The sequence below is a fragment of the Copadichromis virginalis genome, linkage group LG10 (assembly GCF_057382275.1).
Source record: "Copadichromis virginalis isolate Kocher_CV1m ecotype Utaka linkage group LG10, C_Virginalis_male_GT1.1, whole genome shotgun sequence".
NCBI classification, from domain to species: domain Eukaryota; kingdom Metazoa; phylum Chordata; class Actinopteri; order Cichliformes; family Cichlidae; genus Copadichromis; species Copadichromis virginalis.
The window spans coordinates 33,400,723-33,425,954 of NC_140627.1; the positions used below are offsets into that span (position 1 = coordinate 33,400,723).

Here is a 25,232-nt window from a genome sequence, read left to right on the forward strand (position 1 = left end):
CTTTGGCCTGCAGGGATTACAGACACCAACTGCATTGTATTGAATCAGAGTATTTTCCCCTTTATTGAGAATAACAGCGGCACTTTAACTCAGACTCGTCTGGGATGATCCCGTTCTCGGTGTCGGTTAATGAGAAGCTCGTGTGTAAGCAAACCCACGACGCGACGAGCAGCGGAGCTAAAGTGAACAGAACAATGCGGCCCTGATGAGCTGATACTGACTGTGTGTGAAAAAGAAACAGATTTCAGATTCAGCGTGGCGCAGAAAGTAATAACCAGATGGCAGTCAAAGATTAATTAGACCTCATGTATTAAATTTAATGACAGTTTCTGTTTGGAAGATTCAACAGATATCAGGCTTTAAAAAGCTCAACAGCCTGTCTGCTGTTAGGAGAGGGAGCCGCAGGATTAGGTGCCACTCTGCATGACTAAAACTCACCACATAGCACAGCTTTTTTCCCCGAGACTCGGCACAGTTTTGGCTCGGCTCGGCTCAGCTTGGCACTGTTACTGTGCTTCTTTTCATCCCCTTGGCTCCCTCTGGGAAGCTGCTGTTGTCTGCCAGCTGTTAAGAGCCCATTAGAGCCAGTGTTAGTGCGACAGTAGAGTCTGAAGAGGCGTCGTCAGAGCACCACAGATAGGTGTGAACCTGAAGGTGGAAGGGTTCACGGTTAGGATTTCTTCAGTGACTTCTCAGCTGTCTTTGTTTTTGCTAACGCTGTGACTCACACACAGCTGCTGGTGTTGAAGAATTCAATTATGGGACTGGAAAAGAGCAGAATCGTCCCCAAATGATCTCCTAATGAGCCTCTTTAACATCGTTACAGCACTGACGACTGTTTGGTTCATTTGTGAGAAAAAAGTCCTGGGAAAGAGAAATTTGAATAATTTATATTTTAGGTTTAGTGTTCCTAAAATCGAAAAAAACAAAACTTTCTTTTTCCACAGGATTCCATATTATATCTTCTAATTTTCTAGCAACATTTACAAAGTATTTTATAGTCATAAATTTCACAGTACAAGTGTTTTCAGTGATAACCAGTACTCCTGTGTCACGGATCGTACCAACCAATAGCAGCACATAAGAGCACAAAGAGCGGGGGGGCGGGAAAGCTTATCCAGGGAGACTCCAGGAGGCCGGATTTGGCTGCGGTGCTCGGAGCTCCTGCCCACAGAGATATTCCAGCTTTTAGAAATAATTATGCTTTTTGGTTCTTTTATATAAAATAACCAAATGTGAAAATATTTCCCAGGTGACTCTTTCAGAATCTGTGGATTATTCTTTATATAACTTTAATAAATAAACACAATAATATATAAAACATTAACTTGAGGCATTTCATCTTCATACTGTAAAAACTTTCAGAGCTTCAGGCCTCAGCGTACCTGAGGTGGATTCAATTTGGTGCTTTCAAATGATTTTTTGGCATCTTTAAAGCCTCATAACTTGTTAATCACAGAAGATAGAAATATGAAACTGAAAAACACGTTTAAGATCTGTTAAAACCTGCAAACAAATCAATAAGATAAGATAAGATAGAACTTTATTAATCCCTCGGGTGGGTTCCTCTGGGAAATTTGATATTACATTATAAGGACAAAGATATCCCTCTAAATGTAATGTAGCAGACGGATTCTGCACAGTCATTTTCCTGGTACTATAGAAAGGTGGGCGTTATATACGAAGATCATCATCATTCACAGTCTGGTGACAGAAGCAGGCCCAGGTCCCAGCTGGCAGGATAAAAACTTCACTCTATCAGACTGGAAAAGTTCTCAAACAAGCACCGAAGGCTGGTATTTTAGAAAATGACTCACAGCTAGAACGTGAGCTTTTTATGTTCTGACTTGCTTCAAGCAGCTCTCTCTCTGACATGGTGATCGAGGTTTTACCTAAAATGGACTTTTTGAAGTTTCCTGCAGTGATTTATCAGAAAAGAAGTCAAAGACAACCGACGTGTGTTCCTCTACTTCAGCGACGTTACACTAGTGCAGTTATGATACATCCCATAATACTGAAGCTCAGAGCTGGTTATAACACCAAGCACATTTTATATTAATCAGTCTGTTTTCAAAGGAGTTTGCAAAGAAAAGCGTCTGGACTTCTTTAAGTTGCTTGAAGACGTTTCACCTCTCATCCGAGAAGCTTCTTCAGTTCTAAGGTCAAATGGTGGAGAGTCCCAGATATAACCTAGTGGGAGTAATATCTGGGACTCTCCACCATTTGACCTTAGAACTGAAGAAGCTTCTCGGATGAGAGGTGAAACGTCTTCAAGCAACTTAAAGAAGTCCAGACGCTTTTCTTTGCAAGCTCTGTAGACTACCATGACCTGGATGACTGAGAACCTTCAGAATCAGTCTGTTTATTTTTTACTAATTGTTCCCTCAAAGATAATAAATAACTCTGAGGGTATTGACATGATGCTTTATTATCCACAGGGATGATGATGATGATGATGATGCTGTTAATTGTGGTTGTATTTCTTTGTGTTTTCCTGTTAATTATTTCTCATTGGTTTTATGGAACGAGTGTTTTATAAACTCATCAGTCGTGAATGTCTGTGATGTCATGTGGATGGAAATCCTTATATGGTCATCTCTGATCCCAACCAGCTCCTCTTTGAGCTTTGTGTTTACGAGAGGCAGCCAATCAGTGTGAGATATATAAAGATTGCTTTGGGCTGTGATTCACGCAGAGCTACTCCGGCAGAGTAAAAGAACAAAACTATGAAGCAGGAAGTCAGTGGCTCGTGTCCTTATGTTGTTTTATAATCTTTTCATGCATACATGTTTATCACAGACCCCACAAACACAGAGTTGTTCTGTTTGAGCCTCTCGGTGTTCAGAGCAGCTGGATTTCGTGCTCAGTGTCTTCAGCTGCAGCTGCTTTACTGTCCAGATTTTGGTGGAACACTTTGATTTCAGAGAGACACTTCAAAATTCAGGAAGAAGGAACGTTTGGTATCAGCTGAGATCAGTTTGTAAGAGAGGAATGAAAGAGGGCAGCAGGAGAGAGACGAGAAGCCAAAGGTGCTCAGTGGGAACTCTGGCCAGAAACCAGCTGTCATTTGGGAAATTCCTCTTTCTGCTGAGCTCCAGCTGGCTGAACGAGACTCAAGTATCAGGTGGCTTGTTGGATCTGTGAAATGAAGCCATTGGCTTCAGCATCACCGTTTAGTTTGGCTGAAATGATCAGGTGGCGCTTGCTTTGGCTCAAATTGGTTCATTTAGTCCAGCTGGATGGGGTGAAAGTTTCCAGTGGATGACGTCGGTGACTTCAGATGGAAGACTGATTTTTACAGAAAGTTGATTCTAATCATGTGGACGCAGAGTTTTCAGTGGGAGAAACCAGTGACTGCAGCTGATACTGATGTGTCACATAACAACGACTGAAAACTCAACATCCAGATAAACAAAATCCATTTTCTTTCAGCTCCACGACGTGGCAAAAGTCAGGAGATCATAACGGTCCGACTGGGACTGATAAATCAATAAATGACAAGGTGATAAAAATAACAACAACAACAAAACACTGACAGCTTTCACAAGCTTGTGGTCCAGCTGTGGGCCCACTGCACCAGCACCCTGTAAATGACCGTAACTCGTGCTCGAGCTTTAGGGAGATCTTTGGTATCACAGTCGCACAAAACATGCAGAGTGTACTGCTGTCTGCACACAGACAGGGTCATATTATGTGAACTTTACAATAACATAATTCAAAAATCATTTTGGACATGAGAGAACAAACAAGTTACTCCTGAAAAATATTTTTTTAAGTCCAGACAGCCTGTATGTTATATCGTTATACCTGAGTAAAAACCAGTTAAAAATCATCTCAACTTCATACTAAGAAGTTATGAAGGTGTTCACTAATGTGCGTCCAGGTCAGGTGTGGTAATGTGTTGTGTTCCCAGTACAAAGCTGAGCAGTCAACGCTAACCTTCTTTACAACCGAGAAAAACTCTGAGCTGAGGCCATAAATCTAAACAGGCAGAAAAGCACTTTTCACTCCTACTAACTCAGGAAAATGTCATATTTTCTTCTCCTTTTTCCTCATCTAGTGATGGATTTTTCTGAACACTCGTATCATTTAAACTAAAGCAGCTCACACAGAAGGCTAAGTTAGCTCCTGCTCAGTTAACAGATGCATGTTTCTGCTAATCAGAGCAAAGTTCCAAGCAAAGCAAGGATAAACCTGGTGTGTTAGATAACTGCATTACAAAAGCTCCAGATATGGTCCACGGGTCCAGGTCAGGGACTCTAGTACAAGAGTTTAAACAGGTGAGACTATGGGGACTGTGGCCATCAGATGAACTGCAGGTTTTGGTGACAGTGTTGCTGTTGCTGTTCGATATTCAATTCTTTGACTGAGTAAAACTGCAACGTGCATCTTTCACTGTTTTGTACACATTTATTATAACAACTGTTAAGTGTTTGATCACAATATGAAAATTATTATCAGCTGAATGTGTTTGCTGTGAATGAACACCAAAAGAAACCAGAGGAATGAAGTGTTGGCTGGAAGCAAAAGGAGAGGAGGAGGTTTAAGAGGAGGGACGCTTCAGCAGCGTTCTCCTCCCTTCCTCCTCCAGAAGTGCCCAGTGATGCAGAGCAGCTGTTCGCGAACGCTCTTCGACTGCCGCTCATTAAAAGCCGGACCTGAGAGGAAGGCGTCAAACAACACCTGCTCCTCCTCTTCATAAACTTTCTCCTTTCTCTCCATCTTCCTTCCTTCCTGTCGTCTGTCAGTGGAGTCGTGAATCTGAGGAGAGCTTCTTGCTTTCTTTCCAGCTCCTCCTGATGGCAAAGATGGGCAATTAATTCCTCAAAGAGCAGCCGAGTCTTCCAATTAGCAGCTGTTTGAGAGGACACACACACACATGGCGATGATTGTGATGAATGTGTGATTGGTGCTTTTTATCATCATTAGAAACATCAGGAAAATGTAATTAGCATATCATTTACTGTGCCTCTCGCTCCTGCTCAGATTGCTGCTCAGAAGAGGAACTTGAAGAACTACCACTACATCCTTGCCAATCTGGTGAGTTCAGGCTCAGCTTCCCCACTCACAGGGCTGAGGTTAAGGACGTATGCAGATGACTTTAACAGTTTGCACAAACTTTCCAGAGACGTGAAAGTGCTCCCTGTTGTCTGCATGTGGAGCTGTTTCCAAATAAACTGCAGCATTTCAGTTCATAAGTTTAAAGAGCTAGAAATTTCCAAATACATTTGGAAATATGCAGGCTTTCTTTTAACACTAAACTAAACTCGAAACACAGAGTAGTGCAAATAACTTCCAGACAATGATGTCATTTTTCATCACCAAAGTGTGCATGTCATTGTTTATCTATACCGAAGACAGGGTTTTATGGGATGCAGTGAAAGTTCAGGCAGTGAAACCTGTTGCTTTCCTGTGTGTGTGTGTGTGTGTGTGTGTGTGTGTGTGTGTGTGTGTGTGTGTGTGTGTGTGTGTGTGTGTGTGTGTGTGTGTGTGTGTGTGTGTTAGGGCTTCTTGGACCTGAACGTCACAGAATTTCAGAAGCTCGGACCGAACGTGACCGGCTTCCAACTGGTGAATCGGTCGGATCCCGCTGTGCAGAAGATCAATCAGAACTGGCTGGACTTCGACAACAAAGACCTCAAAGTGGCTCGCAGGAGGCTCAAGGTACACACACACACACACACACACACACACACACACACACACACACACACACACACACACACACACACACACACACAGTGTTTTCATACTTTTTCTTTGTGAGGAAATCTGAATTGTATCCTCCCAGTATAAATGATCCTGACATTGTTGTTCTGACATTTTTTTACAGGTGTGATATAAATGGTCATTTGGGTTTTTTTGTTTTGTTTTTTTGCCTGTCCTGTTTGGATCTTTAGCCATCAGAATTGTTGTCTGAAGGTCAAGAAAGATGCCAAGTGGATTTACTTTACCGATTGGATCATCATGGCCATATTGGTCCATTATTTTTATTAAATACTTTATTTTAAGTATTTCTTTTATTTGATTCTCGGTTGTTATAGACGGGACAGACATGACTGGGGGATTGGACAGGGAGAAAGAATGAAAGAAAGAGAGGGAGAGAAAGAAAAATAGAGGAGGAGAGAGGAGACGGTGATAAAGGGGGAAGAAAGAAAAAACACCTGGATCACCTGTATGGAGATAAGAAAAAACAGAAGAGAAAACAAACAAAAAAGAGCAACATAATAAATACAACACCATCACAATAAACTAGCTAACAGTAGATACTGAATATTACATGTTATTGTGCAGCACACACGATCGACAGCGCACAATGTGCTTTGAGGTAGCAGCCAAGAAAGGTGTAGTTTGTGTCAGTGAACACCTGTGTGGATCAGCACGCTTGTATTCCAAAGGTTTCTCCATGTAACGATCTGCTAGGGGGTCTGGGGAGTCATAGCCCCGTCCCCCAGGGCATGAAGCAGGTATGGAGGAGATCCAGGCCCCAGACATCCAGAGGCCCCAGAGTACGAGGACCCAAGGAGGACCACCAGGGGGGCAACTGTGCCACCCTCCTGGGAAGAGCTGAGGAGAGCCTCAAACGAAAGGTCAACCAGCAGCCACAGAGCAGAGGCCAGAGGGGGTTGCAGTGACGTGCCCGTGGGCTGTGCTGGCAGCCAGCAGGCCCAGAGGCCTGAGGGCACCCCACCCCCCGGAAGGGGCCTTGCCGGGCCACAGGCGCCAGGTCCCGCCAATCGGCCACCAGGAGTGAGTCAGTACATACATGAGTGCCCAGCCCCAGACACCAAGAACCACCAACACACCAACGTCTGAGGGCATCAGCCACTGGCAGGGGGAGTGTGGTGAGGGGAGATAGACCTCCGTACTTTGGAGAGCCTGAGATGTTCCCAGCGAGGTGGAGTCTAAGACCCAAGCTGACATATAGACACAGACCAACAGGTGCACGCGGACATAAACGTGTATTCCCACCCCCATATACACAAACAAATACTTTGCACTCACCCGATGTGGAGACAGACACAAATAGACACTGTACACACATTCACACTCCCCAAACATACTCTAAATCCCAGGTCCAGATACCCCTGCTCCCAGAGCACCTCCACCCAGCCCCCCAGCCCCGACGGCTAACAAAACGGGGGTGAGTGAAGACCCCATACCTCCCTCCGCCCGCTCATATGTAGTGTTGCTGCGTGCTGTTCTAACGTGCATTTAAAACACAGGAGGGCATGGTGCTTCCAGCCAGAGAGCAGCACGGCTCCTCCCGAAAACCCTTAATGTCTATATGCATTTAAAATTGAGGGTAGGGCACCAGCGCCAAAGGTGGGTTTGAATACAAAGACCATCCTCTGGACACTGTATAACGTGCCCACCCTCAAAGCCCTATATGTATGTGTTATGAGAATATGAGTAATGTCTAGGTGTCTAGGTTGCGGAATTAAATTGAGGCACAGGCAGCCAGAAGGGGACAGAAGGGGAGTACCTCCCCTGCACCCTGGTGAGACACCTGCACCCCAAGCCCTGCCTGTGTGTGGGTGTGGTGGAGCAGGAAGAGTGAGGCAGAGTGAGGCAGCTGAGGATGGGGAGGGAAGAAAAGGAGGGGCAAGCGGCCCCTCTCTGGGGCCAGCTCTCCCACTGACCCCAGTAGGCACCCCCACACTCTGGAATCCACCAGGGCAAGGGGGCCCAGGCCCATCCGGACCGGGGCCCACAGCAGCAGCACCACCCGGCCCCACAGAGTCCGGGGCAGCCCACCCGACCCCACCAGAGAGAAAACTGCACCCACCCCATCATCCAATCTTCTCCCAGACTACACAAGACAATAGACACTCAGGTTGAGTCATTCTCCACCTCTCCAATATCTCTCCCCCACCTGCAGAGTGAGCTCCTGTAGAGAGGAGACCTCCTGCAAAGATGTAACAGCCTCCCCACCAGTTAGAGAGCCCTCCAGTTGGGCAGATGCACCAGAGGTCCCCCGCACTGGGGCTGAGCCCCCATGCACCCACCCGCCCACCACCCTGGCGACACAACAACCAGGACCCAAGGCCCAGCCAGAGCCCCAGCCCGGGGGCAGAGCACCCCCAAACCCTCAAGCCTCCACGCCCATCCCGGACCCACCCTGGGGCAGCCAGGCTACCAGGCCAGTAACCAACGTCCGCCAGCACAGACCCTCTCGCCACCAGAGCCCCTAACCAGGTCATGGCCACAACCCCCGCGTTAGGCCCTCCTGGGAAAACGTCCCTAGAGAATCCCCAGACGCCCTAAGGCCTTCCCTACCCCCATATCAACCACACTAGAGAAGGCAGGACCAAACTATGACCCCCCCACCCCCACCCCCACTAGGTGATGAAGCCGATCAAAGGAGCCCAGAGGGATTGATCAAATGTGATGGCAGAGGCTGTCTCAAGACTAATGTGATCTATCAGAGGGTTTTTATATTTGCTAGAATTAAGATTATTTTTATTTTTCCAGTTAATGAGGACTGTTTTCTTGGCAATGCATAGGGCTGTAAAATCTTTTATTTTTGGCAAGACCATCATTTTTATAGCGGTGACCCTTCCCATGAGTGACATGGGTAGAGATTTCCATCTAGCTAGATCGCCTTCTACTGTCTTTAAAAGTGGGATGTGGTTTAATTTAGTTAATTCTGCAAGTTTAGGAGACATATTGATACCTAAATATTTAATATTTCCAGATTGCAGTCGGGTAGATGAAGAATTATAGAAGGAGCAAATACTCAGAAGAACTGTAGATTTTGACCAGTTAATTGAGTAATCTGAGACTCTTGAGAAAGAGTTTATCAATGCAGTTACCCCAGAGAGATTGGTTTGTGAGTTTTGGAGAAAAAGTAACACATCATCAGCATAGAGACTGATTTTATGTTCTACATTCTTACATTTTATGCCCGTACTTGTTGTAGCCTTTCTAATTGCTGCTGCTAGTGGCTCAATAAAAATTGCAAACAGTGAAGGGGAGAGTGGGCATCCCTGCCTGGTGCCCCTCAGGAGACAGAAGCTGGAGGATGTTTGGTCATTTGTTCTGACACAAGCTGTTGGGGAATTATATCATATTTTTAACCAGCTTATGAAAGAGTTTCCAAAACCAAATTTGTGTAAAGTTACAAATAGAAATTTCAAGTTAACTCTGTCAAATGCTTTTTCTGCATCAAGAGACAATATTATGGTTTCAATGTTTTTACTGCATGAGTAGTCTAATCTACATGTGTTTGTTGATGAGTGCCTACCTTTTATGAAACCAGTTTGGTCAGGATGAATTAAGAGGGGGGTTATTTTCTCTAATTTCTTTGAGAGAGCTTTGCAGATTATTTTAAGGTCTACATTTATAAGGGATATTGGACGATAGCTTGAAGGAAATACAGGGTCTTTGCCTGGTTTTACTAAGAGACTAATATTTGCAGAGTTCATATTTGGTGGTAGTCTGCCAATTTCTTTGATTTCCTCCAACATTCTGTGAAAAACTGGTGCCAGAATCGTCCAGAATTCTTTGTAAAATTCTGCAGGAAAGCCGTCTGGACTTGGAGCCTTATATTGGGCATACTTATCAGGGCTTCCTGGAGTTCACCTGGCGTCAGTGGCGAATCCAGTGCCATTGCTTGGGTATCTAATAATTTTGGAAGAGTTACGTTGTCGAGAAATTGATCAATTTCGTTTGTAGATGGGGTTATTTGTGGTGTATTTAAAGTTTCATAGAAATCCCTAAAATTTTTGTTTAATTTTTTTAAGGTCATATATTGTATTCCCAGATAAATCTTTAACAGCTCATATAGTTGTTTTTTCTTTATTGATTTTTAACTGGTTAGCTAGAAATTGTCCGGATTTGTTACCATGTTCAAAATTTTGGAACCAAAGTCTTTGTACTAACAACTGAGTCTTTTTATTAATAATTTCATTTCATTCTGGTTTTGTTTTGCGTATTTTGTTCAAAATTTCTAGATCTTGGTGGGACACATAGGCTTTTTCTAAGGATTTGATGTTTTTTTCTAATTCCTGAACATTTTTGTTTTCTTCTTTCTTCTTAAGTGATGAGAAAGAAATTATTTTAGCTCTCATCACAGCTTTCCCTGCTTCCCAGAGGACAGATAAATGGTCATTTGTAGCTGCACTTCAAGATCGTCACTCTCCTGAAGCAAAAGGAATTAACAGGCGTTGTTCAGGCTAAAGCAGCAGTGACACAAATACAAACTATCATTCACAGATACTTTTCCATCTGCCCCATTGCTTTTATTCCCACTTGTTTCTTCTATTCTACTTCTATTTTGAATCTATTTAAGGAAAGTACAAAAAAAACCACATTTCTGTGTATGTAAAGCAAAATCTTGTCTCATTGTGTCACCAATAAAACTGTGAACAGGATCAGGATTTTAACCACTTTCCTCCTGCCTGACCACTCAGTACACAGGAGCTCTGACCTATGATGGTGTCAGCGTCATGGCAACGGCATTCCAGAATCTGCGGAGGCAACGGATCGACATCTCTCGCCGGGGCAACGCAGGGGAGTGCCTGGCCAACCCGCCCGCTCCGTGGGGACAGGGCATCGATATCCAGAGAGCCCTGCAGCAGGTATGCATAAACAGCACACAGGCAGAACTGAGAGTGGGTCCAGAGGGAGCAGCTGCCACAGAAGCCCCACCCACCTGCTCTTCAAAGCTTGTGTTTGTGAAAAACAGCCAATCAGAAAAGTTAGTTTAAAGGGAGATAAATAAGGATTATTTTGAACTGTAAATCACGTATAGAAATATGGAGGTTGGAATGAGGAGAATACTCCCTCTTTAAAAACACCAATATTTTTAGGTCCTCTGAGAAAGTAAATATTAACTCCGAGCTGTTCTCAGATCCTCAGGCTGCTCCAGCAGCTCAGAGGAAATGAAAAATGAAAGTTTTGTCCTGAAATGTCCCAGAAATGTCCTAGTCTGTAGATCGAAAAACATGTCAGACAAACGGAGCGTGAAGCACTTTAAACACAGAGGAATTTAAAATCAATGTAAGTGTTAAAAGCAGAAATAACGGGCTCTCTCCATCAGTGCTGCCGAGCTCTTCTGGTTATGAAATCCTGCAGTTTTTCATTTTTGCTTTGCTTTTCTTTTCGTTGACAGGTTCGTCTGGAGGGGCTGACGGGTCACGTCCAGTTCGATGAGCGCGGACATCGAACCAACTACACTTTGACTGTGATGGAGCTCAGCCACATTGGACCCAGGAAGGTGCTGCTCCCGCCGCTTGTTGTTTTGTTCAGTTCAGGCGGGTTTTGTGTGGAATTGCACTCAGCAGGTTTTCACTGCATCAGCTCCTTCCAGTAATTAGCTCCCTCTCCTCAGATTAAAGCTGCGATAATCAGTGAAATCAGCCTCTGCTGCGTTTGTTTGCTGCGGAAATCTGCCGACTCTCAGTTTTCTATTAAATTCCGTCAAACAGTGCATCACACAACGACTTATCATTGTGATGAGCTGCTTAGTCCTGCTTACTTTGTGGTTTACAAGACATCAGAGTGGGATATTTTAAAGTTTGATGGGCGCTATGGAAGAAACCAATGCATAAATGTTTCCAATAATTGCCGGAGGCTCCTGGAACTTTATAGTGTACAACACCCAAAAGACACCAAATTGCACAAAACAACAGCAAATGGATGCAAAATTACAAAAAACAGTACTCAAACCTGATACAAACCAACACAAGCGATGCAAAGAAATAAATATAGTCATAATATAACAAAATTATAATTAAACAAAATGACTCAAAAGGCCCGTAAAACTTGAGCAAAATGCAGACATGAAATGTAAAAGTGAGTTCAGAGATGTGACTCATATTTTTTGTTGAGGAAGGAAACGCAAAAATGCAAATGTCTGTTTTCCCAACTCATACACACAAAATTCTCCCTGGGATTTCTTTTAGATTTCAACCCTCTGTTCTTTTAGCTCATGTTTCATATTTATCGTGACTGCTGCAAAGTACAGTTAACACAGCAGTGACAATGAAAGAGATTTTTTATTTAAATTAATTAAAAGCTTATTTAATTAAATAAAATAAATAAATAGCATTCATAATTAATTAAAAGAATATTATTTAATAAAGAAGAAACGATCCGTGCTGCTGTTTTACATATGAAGGTGATATCACACTAATGCTACCATGCTGTCATAATAAACATGTAAATGAAAAACATTTTATTAATCACAAAATCAGCATAGCAAATACGTTAAATAAGCAGGAAGGTAAGCAGGAGGCTCAGTAATGATGACATAAGTACAGAGTTGTGGTCCAACGGTGCTGTTTTGTGTCCAGATCGGCTTCTGGAATGAGAAGAGAGGCTATGTGAACACTGCCATCTACAAGCCGATGCAGGAGGAGTTTTACAATGTGCAGAACAAAACCTACATCGTCACTACCATCCTGGTAAGTTTGGGAAGGCAAGATGATTAGTTCAAATATTTCACACAGTGCAGTAATATATTACTTGTTATGTTTGGAAAAAGTAAAGTATTTTGTGCAAATTAGGCAACGTTCTCACACACAGTCACAAATCTCTGACTGCTCCTGTTACCTGTTGAACTTCAGGCTCTGGCTGCTTGACTGCAGTCAGCATCACTCAACTTTAACATCACTCTGTAAAGATGTTTGCACAGACTTTATATCATCTTATCAGCTGTGGGTTTTTTTCATTTTCCTCAGAAAAGAAGAGGCACTTTTTACTAGAGAAGCACAATGTAAAATAATCTAAGTTAAACATACTCGAGTAGAGTGGCAGTGACATTCACACTTCTGCCTCCTCACAGGAAGCTCCCTACATGATGCTAAAGAAGAACCACGAGCAGTTTTGGGGAAACGATAAATATGAAGGTTACTGTGCCGAGCTCGCCGCAGAGATCGCCAAACACGTCGGGTTCACGTACCGCCTTGAGCTAGTAGGTGACGGCAAGTACGGTGCCAGAGACGCTGAAACAAAGATGTGGAATGGCATGGTGGGAGAGCTGGTGTATGGGGTGAGTGTGAGCAGTGCTCATTTCCACAGTTAAAATGTTTCTTTTCCTTATTTTTATCTTATTTTTAACAAACCAACAGCACATTTTTGAATATCTTAACAGTTTCTGTATTTGGCTAAAAACTCTCAGCTTTTATTACATCATCATGTTGAGCATATGTTGTTCTATACCTTTCAGCACTGATGGTGCCTTTCCAAATGTGCAAGCTGCCAATGCCATAAGCCCAGATGCCCCCCAGTACTATGCAGCTTCAGACAGTGTCTTTTGCTGGTTATTGGTGGAGACTCAGCACACTGAAAAAAATATGTTGGATTAATTTGATTCAGTAGTGGACATTGATTGCACGCAGATGTTTTGCTTTGGCAGCAACTTAAACAATTGAGTTAAATTAACACACTTTATTCATGTTCAATAAACCTGTGCAATTTGTGTTGATAAAATGTGACTTAAACATGTTTTGATGAAGTAATTTGAGCTCTTAGAATATTTTAATCCTGCACAATTTTCTCACTTTATCCCAACACCATTCAGTAACTTTTACCCCAATATTACTTGGTCACTTAAATACTACATGTTATCTTCAGATTACATGTTGCTATTATATTCTAGTATCAAATCCGCTATTTTCAAATGGAGGCCTTATAACAGATTGTATTGTTCTCTTCCAAGATAGTTGCTGGCATCCACCAGTAACCTTTCAAAAAAAAAATGTATATATATATAAAACACCCAGCACGCCCCTGCGGGCGGTTTATCCTTCAAGCTCGGGTCCTCTACCAGAGGCCTGGGAGCTTGAGGGTCCTGCGCAGTATCTTAGCTGTTCCCAGGACTGCGCTCTTCTGGACAGAGATCTCCGATGTTGTTCCCGGGATCTGCTGGAGCCACTCGCCTAGCTTGGGAGTCACCGCACCTAGTGCTCCGATTACCACGGGGACCACCGTTACCTTCACCCTCCACATCCTCTCGAGCTCTTCTCTGAGCCCTTGGTATTTCTCCAGCTTCTCGTGTTCCTTCTTCCTGATATTGCTGTCATTCGGAACCGCTACATCGATCACTACGGCCATCTTCTTCTGTTTGTCTACCACCACTATGTCCGGTTGGTTAGCCACCACCATTTTGTCCATCTGTATCTGGAAGTCCCACAGGATCTTAGCTCGGTCATTCTCCACCACCCTTGGGGGCATCTCCCATTTTGACCTCAGGACTTCCAGGTTATACTCGGCACAGATGTTCCTGTACACTATGCTGGCCACTTGGTTATGGCGTTCCATGTATGCCTTGCCTGCTAGCATCTTGCACCCTGCTGTTATGTGCTGGATTGTCTCTGGGGCATCTTTACACAGCCTGCACCTGGAGTCTTGTCTGGTGTGATAGACCCCAGCCTCTATGGATCTTGTGCTCAGAGCTTGTATATATATATATATATATATATATATATATATCCAGAAATCCTACCAGTGGCTGGACAAAGCTGGACTGAAAGACAGCACAGAGGCACTAATCATGGCAGCACAAGAACAAGCTCTGAGTACAAGATCCATAGAGGCTGGGGTCTATCACACCAGGCAAGACCCCAGGTGCAGGCTGTGTAAAGATGCCCCAGAGACAATCCAGCACATAACAGCAGGGTGTAAGATGCTAGCAGGCAGGGCATACATGGAACGCCATAACCAAGTGGCCGGCATAGTGTACAGGAACATCTGTGCCGAGTATAACCTGGAAGTCCCGAGGTCAAAATGGGAGATGCCCCCAAGGGTGGTGGAGAATGACCGAGCTAAGATCCTGTGGGACTTCCAGATACAGACGGACAAAATGATGGTGGCTAACCAACCGGACATAGTGGTGGTAGACAAACAGAAGAAGACGGCCGTAGTGATCGATGTAGCGGTTCCGAATGACAGCAACATCAGGAAGAAGGAACACGAGAAGCTGGAGAAATACCAAGGGCTCAGAGAAGAGCTCGAGAGGATGTGGAGGGTGAAGGTAACGGTGGTCCCCGTGGTAATCGGAGCACTAGGTGCGGTGACTCCCAAGCTAGGGGAGTGGCTCCAGCAGATCCCGGGAACAACATCGGAGATCTCTGTCCAGAAGAGCGCAGTCCTGGGAACAGCTAAGATACTGCGCAGGACCCTCAAGCTCCCAGAGGACCCGAGCTTGAAGGATAAACCGCCCGCAGGGGCGTGCTGGGTGTGGGTATATATATATATATATATATATATATGATCAATTTCTCACAGTAGGCCAGTAAATGCATGATGAAAATTATGGCATCCCTTCAGTGGAATCTGTACTCACAGGTAATAGTTGACTGTTTTAATGGATGCAGCATAAAAATCTTTTACTGACCTAATGCAATACATATACACTTTGTAGTTAAAGAATTTTGAAGTTCTTAATGTCATCATGGCAGCTACATCCTTTAGCTTTGTGCCCTGCTCCCCCGATCACTTTGCAAACACTCTCAGCAGACTTTCAGAGAGAAACTCAAGCAGAAACCTTGACTATAAAGGCATGGCTGGGATGGACTTGAATGCTGCATTTTATCTGAAATCACATAAAATTATTTTAAAATAACAGCAGGCACTGTTAATGGTTAATCAGTAATTTTTTTGTTAAATAAAACCTGTGTTTCCAGATCTTATGGGATTAAAAAGATCCTAAGATGTTTGTTTTGAATTTGCAACCCCACAACACACAGGTTACAACCTCATTTTTCTTCAAGTGTGCATTAATGCGAGTCCAGTAATCACCTTTCTGACAATATATACAGGTATAAGTTAAACCTATGGCAGATTTTGGATTTCACAGTTGTATTAATAAGGTGGCCTGTGTGAGTATGCATGCACCTAATAATTACAAAAAGTCTGTTATAATTATGTCACAGAAACCTTAAGCGAAAATAGAATATACTTTCTCACCATAACACCTTGAACCCACAATCCACAATTGGCAAATTAATTCACACAGAAAACCAAATTATGTTATGAGCGCCTCGGAGTTAAGTTTAATGTGACATTGTGGCTCTTGCGCCAAAAACCATAATATCACATTAAACATTATGGTTTTTGGTTTTAAGTGTAGAGCTTCATTTTGACCTGAAAATACGTTTGGGAAATTGGGTGAGACGTTATGGATTTGTTTTTACTGTTTTGGGAATACGAGGCATAGTTTCAAGAAATGTGTTTAAGCAATCGAGAAAAACTGCAAATTTGGATATCTGTTGTGGACATATGATAATGTGCTTCCATACATACAGATGCTTTTCTTTTAGCAAAGGGTTTTGTGTCTCTCCTCCTGCAGAAGGCGGACATGGCAGTGGCCCCGCTGACCATCACTCTGGTGCGAGAGCAGGTGATCGACTTCACAAAACCCTTCATGTCTCTGGGAATCTCCATCATGATCAAGAAACCTACCAAGTCCAAACCGGGCGTCTTCTCTTTCCTCGACCCGCTGGCCTACGAGATCTGGATGTGCATCGTCTTTGCCTACATCGGGGTCAGCGTGGTGCTCTTCCTGGTGAGACTGGGCAGACTGGATAAAGAAAGCTTTCTTTTAACTAATGTTAGCTAACATGATACTTTGTGAAAGACGGATGGATGGATGGGTGGACGGAGCTGGTGCAAGCCTAGTCAGTGACATTAAAATGATTTTTGATTGCTTCACATACTGTAGAAATGACTCCAAAGGCTGTTAGGACTAGAAGAGTAAGTGACATCTAATTCTTTAAGTTTACTGTTAAACTGAGGATCCTTGTTTTTTTTTGTTTTGTTTTTTATCTTAAACAGGTGAGTCGGTTCAGTCCTTACGAATGGAACGGTGAGGAGTCTGATGATGAAGATGAAACTGCTCCCTCTTCTTCTCGAAGAGCTCAGGCCTCTTCATCCGCAGAACATACCCACTCTCCAGGTATCTCAGCATATGTCTTTTTTTTTTACGTTTACGTTTATTCTTGTAACAACAGAAACCGAACCTTCATCTTTTATATTTTTGATTGTTTCCTCTGTTAGGGTTCTCCCAGGCTCAGGGGCAGAACCAGAACCAGCAGAAGGAAAAGGAGACCCCAGAATGCACCAATGACTTTGGCATCTTTAATTCTCTGTGGTTCTCACTCGGAGCGTTTATGCAGCAGGGCTGTGACATCTCTCCCAGGTAATTACTTATCTTCTAGCGCCTTACATGCTTTTGTGAAATATTGGGGTTTTGCCATTTTGTGATGCAATGATGCAATTTTATTGTAAACCAAAATGTTCGAAACGGTTCCTGTAATTCATTTTTCTTAACTTCTGTATTACACATTTATTTTATTTTTGTTTTACTTTATTTTATGATCAGCCAAAAGGTCTCAATGATCACTGTAATTTTAATTTCACTTATTAATTAGGTATCCCACACGGGAGCAGTTTGTGTCTGTTTTACTGGAGCAACTTTACTATTTTTCTGGTGTCAGTGGAGAGTGCAACGTTTTTAAGAATTAAAAATTGAAACGAACCAAACAAAGACGTTCTGTGAAATCTGTATGAGTGCTGTTACAGAGGACCTCGCAAACACGAGAACACACACGCAGCTTTATGATACACTCTCAGCTGCATTATTGATGCACACATGTATCATGAAATGCGGCCGATTCTGTGTGACATGCTGCCGAGTTTGTTGTATGTTACCGCTGCATTAAGGCCTGAGGCTCTTTCTATTTTGGATCTGCTACAGTCTGTGCGCTTGTGCGTGTCCTCATATGTATGTAAGTGTGTCACTGTGTGTGTATTTTGAACCATTACAGTGATTGTCTTCCTCATGATCCCTAAGCCAGATTTCATGAGATGTTATCTGTATGTTGCATACAGATAACATCTTATACATGTTGTATAAGAAGGCAGTTATAGTCGCACTTTTGCCTCAATCAGACTTTTACAGTTGTGACGATTCTTCTTGGCATTACCTTTAGCATGTCTTGCTGTGTACATGGACCTATGAGAGGGCTGGACCTTTCTCACTGGATGTCCGTTAATAATACCATAATGTTACGGCCCTAGCAGGGCCTCCTCCTGAAAGTGCCTGTGTGGGCGTGTCCCACCACCTCTTCTGCCTGAGGTGCCACCTTTCCCTTTCCCAGCAGTCGCCTCATTGTTCTGACACACACAACAACACTATTGACTACACTACACACTAACTACACACTAACTACACAAGATTTGCGCTAAACATCGCAAATCTCTCACATCTCAAAACTCCGCCGTCACTCCTAAAACTTCCCCCTTCCTAAACAACTAAATGCCATGTTGCCATATCATTTTTTGATTGGTCCACATGGTACATTTTTTGACCAATAGGAAAGGCTGGGTTTTTTTTGGTGTTGTCTTTGTTCACAGGCTTTCGAGCGTTTTCCTTATAAAACACATTTTATACCGTTTCTTCCTGCAGTAAATAGAAACAACGACAGTATTCAGGAAGAAAAACAAACATTGCAGATATTTTATCATAACTCTGGTTTTACGTGGCCGATCAACACAATTTAAAAACTGCTATAAAGTCCACACTTTTTCCATCAGTTGTTCCGTCTGTCCTGCTCACGTCTCCAATGGTTGTACACGTTGTCATTAACGTGGCTTCACTCCACATCAGCCGCTTTGCTCGCTAAAACACCGGCGTCGGCACATAAGGACGCTGTCATAGCCTGTCAATGACGTTGATTAGCTGCGTATATACGAATGTGAATCGCATCATTGGCTGGACTATGGGATAAGGTGGCATCATTCTAATCCTACACGGGAGCAGCCAGTCACTGACTCACACTGCAAAACAGAATTGTTAAAGTTTTTATTTTAATTTCATTTCAGGTTAGATTTTTTTTTTTTTTTGTGCGCAACGCAGATTTTTTTCTGCGCAGAGACGTGCCAGCAATTGCTATTGATAATGTTATTAGGAGACACCATTTGTGTATCATCTACATAACTGAAATAATTTGTTATAACAGATTTGGAAAACAGAGTGAGGTGGAAGCAGAATCACTTATTATTGCATTTTCTGAAAATTCAATGAATAGTCGGCTTTGTTCCTGGTTCAGTCACAGTGAATATAATTGAAGAAAATGGGAAGGACGCTGAAATATCCCCAGTACACCCCTTTAACCCTGCCTGCTGTGCCTGAAATGGAAAATTTATCTTCCTTGCTCTTCTTCCCCTTCTTGTCTTCTCCAGGTCTCTCTCAGGTCGAATTGTCGGAGGAGTTTGGTGGTTTTTCACCCTCATCATCATCTCTTCCTACACAGCCAACCTGGCAGCCTTCCTCACCGTAGAGAGGATGGTGTCCCCCATAGAGAGTGCAGAGGACCTGGCCAAGCAAACAGAGATTGCCTATGGTACCTTGGATGGAGGCTCCACTAAAGAATTCTTCAGGGTGGGGGCACATTTCTAGAAGTGCAGACGTTGTAGTCAAGGCAGCAGTCTGAGAAGGAATGTTTTTCTACAAGCACAATAACACATAGATATTCTCTGCTCCTCCACCAGCGGTCAAAGATTGCAGTGTTCGAGAAGATGTGGTCGTACATGCGGAGTGCAGACCCATCGGTCTTCGTCAAGAGCACTAGTGAAGGCATGATACGGGTCAGAAAGTCAAAAGGGAAATATGCTTACCTGCTGGAGTCCTCCATGAATGAGTACATCGAGCAGAGGAAGCCCTGTGACACCATGAAAGTAGGAGGCAACCTGGACTCTAAAGGCTATGGAGTGGCCACGCCTAAAGGATCCCCCCTCAGGTAGACTCTGAATCTCCAGATAGAGGATAGTCTGTGCGGGACTAATGTCGGTGTCTTGTTCTGTCTGCTTTTTTTGTGGGGAAATTAGGTCACTGCATGCAAACGTATCACACTGGGGTGTATTTTTAAAAACATTATATATCATGGTCTCATAATATTGGAATGTAGTAAATACAAATTACAACTATTAAAAACTTTCAGCCAGTCTTTCCAGCGCTCTCTGGTGTGTGGATGCCGGCATGTCTAGTTCCTCTGGGAAAAATAAAAAGGGCAGGAAAGCTGAAGTTTGCATTAAAGTTTTGTTTTATAGCTAAAATAATTTAGTTAGCAGGGCTGCTTTTGTCTGATTGTCACAATAATAGACAATTTTGTCAAAGTCTTATAGAATTATAAGCAAAACCCACTAAGTGTATCAGAGGTGGAAGAACTTGGAAGATGTCCACTAAAGGATCTATTTATAGTTTGCTGACTGGCTATAAGCACAATAGATTTTTCTGTGACAGTTTCTCAGTTTGGAGCTACTTTTAATTAGTTTGTATAAAGTGAGCTACTTATCAAGAGTTCAGCCCTGCTTAGAGGGTCACAAGATTAATCTGAGGGATTGTGAAATGATTAATTGGAGAGTAAAGAACTTTTACCTTCTGCTTGTGTTGTGAATCACTGGATAATTTATCCTCTTTGAACGTCGCATGGCTATTTAAATGAAACAATGCAAGCAGAAGAATAGCTTCTTCATGGAACAACTTTCATATATCTTATGTTATTGTCTTTGGGTCACAAGCTTAAAAGCTTGGGGGCTTCTGCTTCAATCTTCGTAATGTATTAATTTTACAAGCTTGTGATACACATAGTGGGACTGAAATGTCAATGTTTGACTCTGAAGTATGGCTAAGTAGAAGTTTTACAGAAGAGGGAAATAAAAATAAATGGCTATATTGGTGTTATATAATCAGTGGAATTACTTTATAATTTACTCTTAGGAACTGAGACTGAGGAGACTTGGGGACAAAATGACCTCTGCACAGCACAGAGTGCTGTTTCAAACTCATCAACCTGGATGCTGTTTTTGCAGAAACCTGATGACTGGCTGGCATTCACAGAGCAGATCCAGGTGTTTAGACATGAAAATTAAATGTCAAAATTGGTATTCATGATTGGAACATGAAAACTAGTCTAACCCCAGAGAACAGCTTTTTAGACTTTTAGACTTGTTTACTGTCTGTCTGTGTGTGTCTGTGTGTCTGTCTGTCTCTTAATCTGTCTTTTTGTCTGTCTTGTCTCTCTCTTTTTGTTTGTCTTTGTCAGTATCTGTGTTTGTCTGCCTGATGCTGCCCTGTCGGCCTTTTTGCTGTCTGTTGTCATTTGTTATGCCCGTCCGACTGCCTACCTGCCCGTCTTTGCTTCTACATTCACCAGAATCCTGACATCTAAAGTAACATCCTAATGAATCTCATTCTGTGTCTGTCGATCAGTCTTTGAGCTTTGCTGCTGTCAGGTAAAACGCTGCTTTAAGATAAACACTTCGATGAACCTCATTCATGTTTATTTATCAGATATGGCAGTTTGCTGACGATCACTGAAGTAAATAAGGATTATTCTGGAACTGAAGTCTCATATTGAACTATGAACAGTTTAAAGTTTTGCATTTGGTTTGGATTGTCTCTCCCTTACAAACCAGTATTCTTACACTTAAAAGTTTTCCATGACGTCCACTAGAAAGCAAGATCCTTGCATGATGTAAGTCGTATTATTCCTGTAAGACTGTAGAGTTCCCATGCTTGAAAAATAGGCCTGTGTATAAGAGTAGAAAAGTGCTATTAAAGAATTACTCCATTTACTCTTTAGCATCATGCAGGGAGTCACATACATTCTAGTCTCTGACGTTTGTCACCCCCACTAGCATCCGTCCTGCTAAAGGGTGGAATTCCTGTGTATCAAGGGCATTGCTCCCATTACAGTGTGTGAGGCGTATCACTCCTGTTGCAGACCAGTATTTCTGAGCATGAAGAGCCATACTCACATCAGACATGGCTGCTCCTAGAGCTGGCCTTCCTCACTTTCATTACAGACTGTCAGGAGTGTCACTTCCACTGCAAAGCATGATGTAAGGTGTAGCAATCAGGGAGGACATCATCACTCCTGTCAGAGAGTGGTCTTTGTAGGCTTGAGGTTTGTCAGTCCTGCAGATAAGCATAATTCCTGTAGATGAAGAGCATCACATCTATTAGAAATTAGGGCTGTGGTGATTCTTCTGTTCTGGGCAATGGGATTCCCATCCATAAGGAGCATCACTGCCTAATTTTGTGATAGAAATCAAAATATTCCCTCCCCCAGTGATCTGGGTCCCAGATGTGAGGTTTTATCACTCCTGTATTACAGTGAGATTACTGTTGCTAGAGAGCAGAGTCCCAGATGTGTTTTGTGTAATTCCCATAGGAGAGCTGGGTCCCCAGGCACAAGGAGTATCACTGAAAGAGACCCAAGTGACGTGTGCTGTTTGAACTGCAAGATGGTGTCACTACTGTAGGACAGCAGGGCTACAGCTGTGAGGCTGATTGGAGTAAAGAATACATAAATACATAAATAGGAAAACAAGCAATACTCTTGAACAAATGAGCCCAACCTGACATGTAAAATTTTAATGAATTTTTTCCCATATAAATGTTACATTTGATAACAGATGAGTTGCTGGTTTAGAGCCATTTAAGGTGAATTGAAAAACATGGCTTTTGTCCACAGAAGAGGAAAACAAAACAGAAATTGAGCTGAAAAATATAACCTGAGGTGGAGTTGGTGAGTTTTAATTATACCTGACAGCAGCATAAAGTCACGTTCTTCCTTTTTCTTTGTTTCATACATGAATGAACTCAGTCCATGTTTTTATCAGATGTTCAGTGAAAGAACATCTTGTTCTCATTCTCTCTGCTTCATGTCAGCAATTTACGGCCAACCCAGAGTCAGAGAAAGGCAGACGAACTAGAAGAACAAAGACTGCACCATGTGGAATGTGATATTTTTTTCCCTTTGAGTTTTGAATCTATTTAATCCCTGAAAATAATCTGTGTGTATGATCCGACTCAATCAATCGATGGATCAATAAGTCACTTTGAAATGCAGCTTGCATAGAGAAGGTGGTATGTATTTACCTCTGCTCCCTGCTGTAGATGCAGGAAGCACCAAATCAACATTTTTTTTTTAAAAATATAAAGGGTTGAGTTTTTGTCATCAGTTGCTTAGCAACACAGTTGTGTTAAACCCATTGAATGCTGAGCATATTGTATAATCAACTTTACACATCAAAAAGATGAGCTCTTGAGTTCTCTGTGAGCAGTCTCTCTCTCTCTGGGTTGACCGGCTCTTAGTACGAACAGATGACAATAAAAAAATCATCAGTCGACTTCATTCAATCTGCTTTCTGCTCATCATCCTTCTGCTGTTTCCCAGCCACTGTTTCTGAGCCTTAACCATGACTGTGTTTCTGCAAGATTTGTTCCAAATGACATTCTCACAGTTTTCACAGAATCTGGTTGATAGGATTCAAACAAATGGTAGTTTTTTGTGCCAAAATGGTGATTTTCTACAATAAAGTGCCACGGGGATGATGGGTTTTTGTAGGCTGACTTGGAAGTGAGCGTCACCCTGATTCCTTTGCTAAAAAGCAAAACAGATTTTGATTTTTGAGTTAGACTATTAAATAAGCTCTGTGGGAAATAAAAGTTTTGGATACTTACACATTTTGGTGGGCATAATGAGGTCCATAGGCTTCAAAGACTTAAAGTAAAACCTTCAAAATTTATGAAATGAATATTTACTTATGTACTTGATGTTATAGAACAAAACATAAAAATCTCTGAAGTTCATATCAACCACAGTCCCATTTAAAAATCCTGCTGACTGCGACAAGGGAATTGGAAGTGCACAAATACTAACTCATTTCTGGATTGTAGGACTGGCTTCTTTGATATCCCAACTGAGATAATCCTGAACAATTAGGAATACCACCAATCTGACCAAACATAGCTGTGTGTAGACATGAAATGTAATTTAGCAGGAATCTTCTCAGTGTGAACTCAAGCATCACTTCTGTGAACAGTTACGCTGGGTTCAGACTTTTTGATTTTGTTCTGACCACATCAGAATAAAAGATAAACTTTGTTCTGGCCACTGGGAATGATGAGACCATACCAAATAGAGAGGTTAAAACCTCGAAAAAATACATACATTTTCCTGAAAACATTTGAGGGGAGGAGTAAATATGTATTCATTTAGATAGTCCACAGCTAGTTTTCAGCTTTGCACAGCTAGCTCCACAAGTCATTAATTAGCAGAATGGGTAGCTCCTGTGGACACACACCATTACTCAAGACATACAGCTATCAGCACTTCCTTCCATTACGCACGCCTTGAAAGTAAGGTAGCATTCATGATCCGGAAACAATGTTTAGTCTGTTTCAGTCATGAAAAGCAATGATTTTTCAAAATAAAAAACGAGTATTCTCTAGTCTGAACCCAGCGTAAGTGATTCTCCTGATATGTCAAATTTGTAAAATTACTATTTTCAGCATCTGATTCACAAACATTTTTAATCTGAATTTAATCGGAGTTTTTTCACACTGAATTTATACAGATCTTTTTTTAAATTAAATTATGCACTTTAGAACAAAACTCTTCTGCTGCTTTCACACTCATCACATCATCTGTTATTGACATTTCAAACTGAATTACTGCTGCTCATTGATCATTTTATTGATTTACCATGTACCGTTCAACATCATCTGCTGCCTTCTGCCACACTATAGTTTTGATCATTTATGGTATGTAAAGGGGAACAACAAGGACATGTACAATGTCACAAAATTTATATTTAAAAGACATTTACCCTTTAATTTGAACTGATTTACACCTGAATACTTGACTGGTGTTCCGCCTTTATTTATCAGGTATTGACTAGAAGTAAATGCAAGTGGCGCTTTGCTGCACAGTAGTAAAATGGAATCATTTTCTGTTTTTTCGACCCAGACAATATTAAAGTGCAGTTTACCTTTCCTTGTTATAGACAATGCAAATTAAACCGAGAAGCTGATGCCATATTGGCATCGGCGTGGTGCCATTATTTCATAAAATAATGAATGCAGTGATTAGCCTTGTTTTGGAGGATTGGGATCCAACCAGTGAGACCATTGTCAACATATGCTACCACTGAAAAGATGCTCACAAACAGGAATTTTTACCAGTTTTACTTATAATTAGAGACAGAAATTAAAGTGTTTGTCAAACATTTACTATTGATTGTTATTTACTTTAAAAGTCTAAATGATTCTTGTATTATAGACCACCGCACTGATATTCCATTCAGTATTGCATACTTATTTATGACATTTAATTCAATTCAGTTTTATTTATACAGCACCAAATCACAACTACAGTGCCCTCAAGGCGCTTTGTAATAATAATAATAATAATAATAATGGATTGCATTTATAT

The 25,232-nt window shown here is 42.1% G+C and overlaps 1 protein-coding gene across 2 annotated transcripts in view; it reads left to right on the plus strand.

Moving 5' to 3' along the window:
• The window catches only part of LOC146700852 (glutamate receptor 1-like), a 109,181-nt gene that overhangs the window by 67,065 nt on the left and 16,884 nt on the right, over positions 1-25,232 (plus strand). For both annotated transcript variants that reach the window (XM_085471105.1, XM_085471106.1), the window contains exons 5-15: positions 4,987-5,040; positions 5,506-5,664; positions 10,416-10,583; positions 11,117-11,221; positions 12,300-12,410; positions 12,791-12,997; positions 16,298-16,513; positions 16,783-16,903; positions 17,005-17,146; positions 19,192-19,390; positions 19,501-19,748. In XM_085471105.1, coding sequence (XP_085327231.1) covers positions 4,987-5,040; positions 5,506-5,664; positions 10,416-10,583; positions 11,117-11,221; positions 12,300-12,410; positions 12,791-12,997; positions 16,298-16,513; positions 16,783-16,903; positions 17,005-17,146; positions 19,192-19,390; positions 19,501-19,748 — 1,730 coding nt within the window. The remainder of the gene's footprint in view (positions 1-4,986; positions 5,041-5,505; positions 5,665-10,415; positions 10,584-11,116; positions 11,222-12,299; positions 12,411-12,790; positions 12,998-16,297; positions 16,514-16,782; positions 16,904-17,004; positions 17,147-19,191; positions 19,391-19,500; positions 19,749-25,232) is intronic.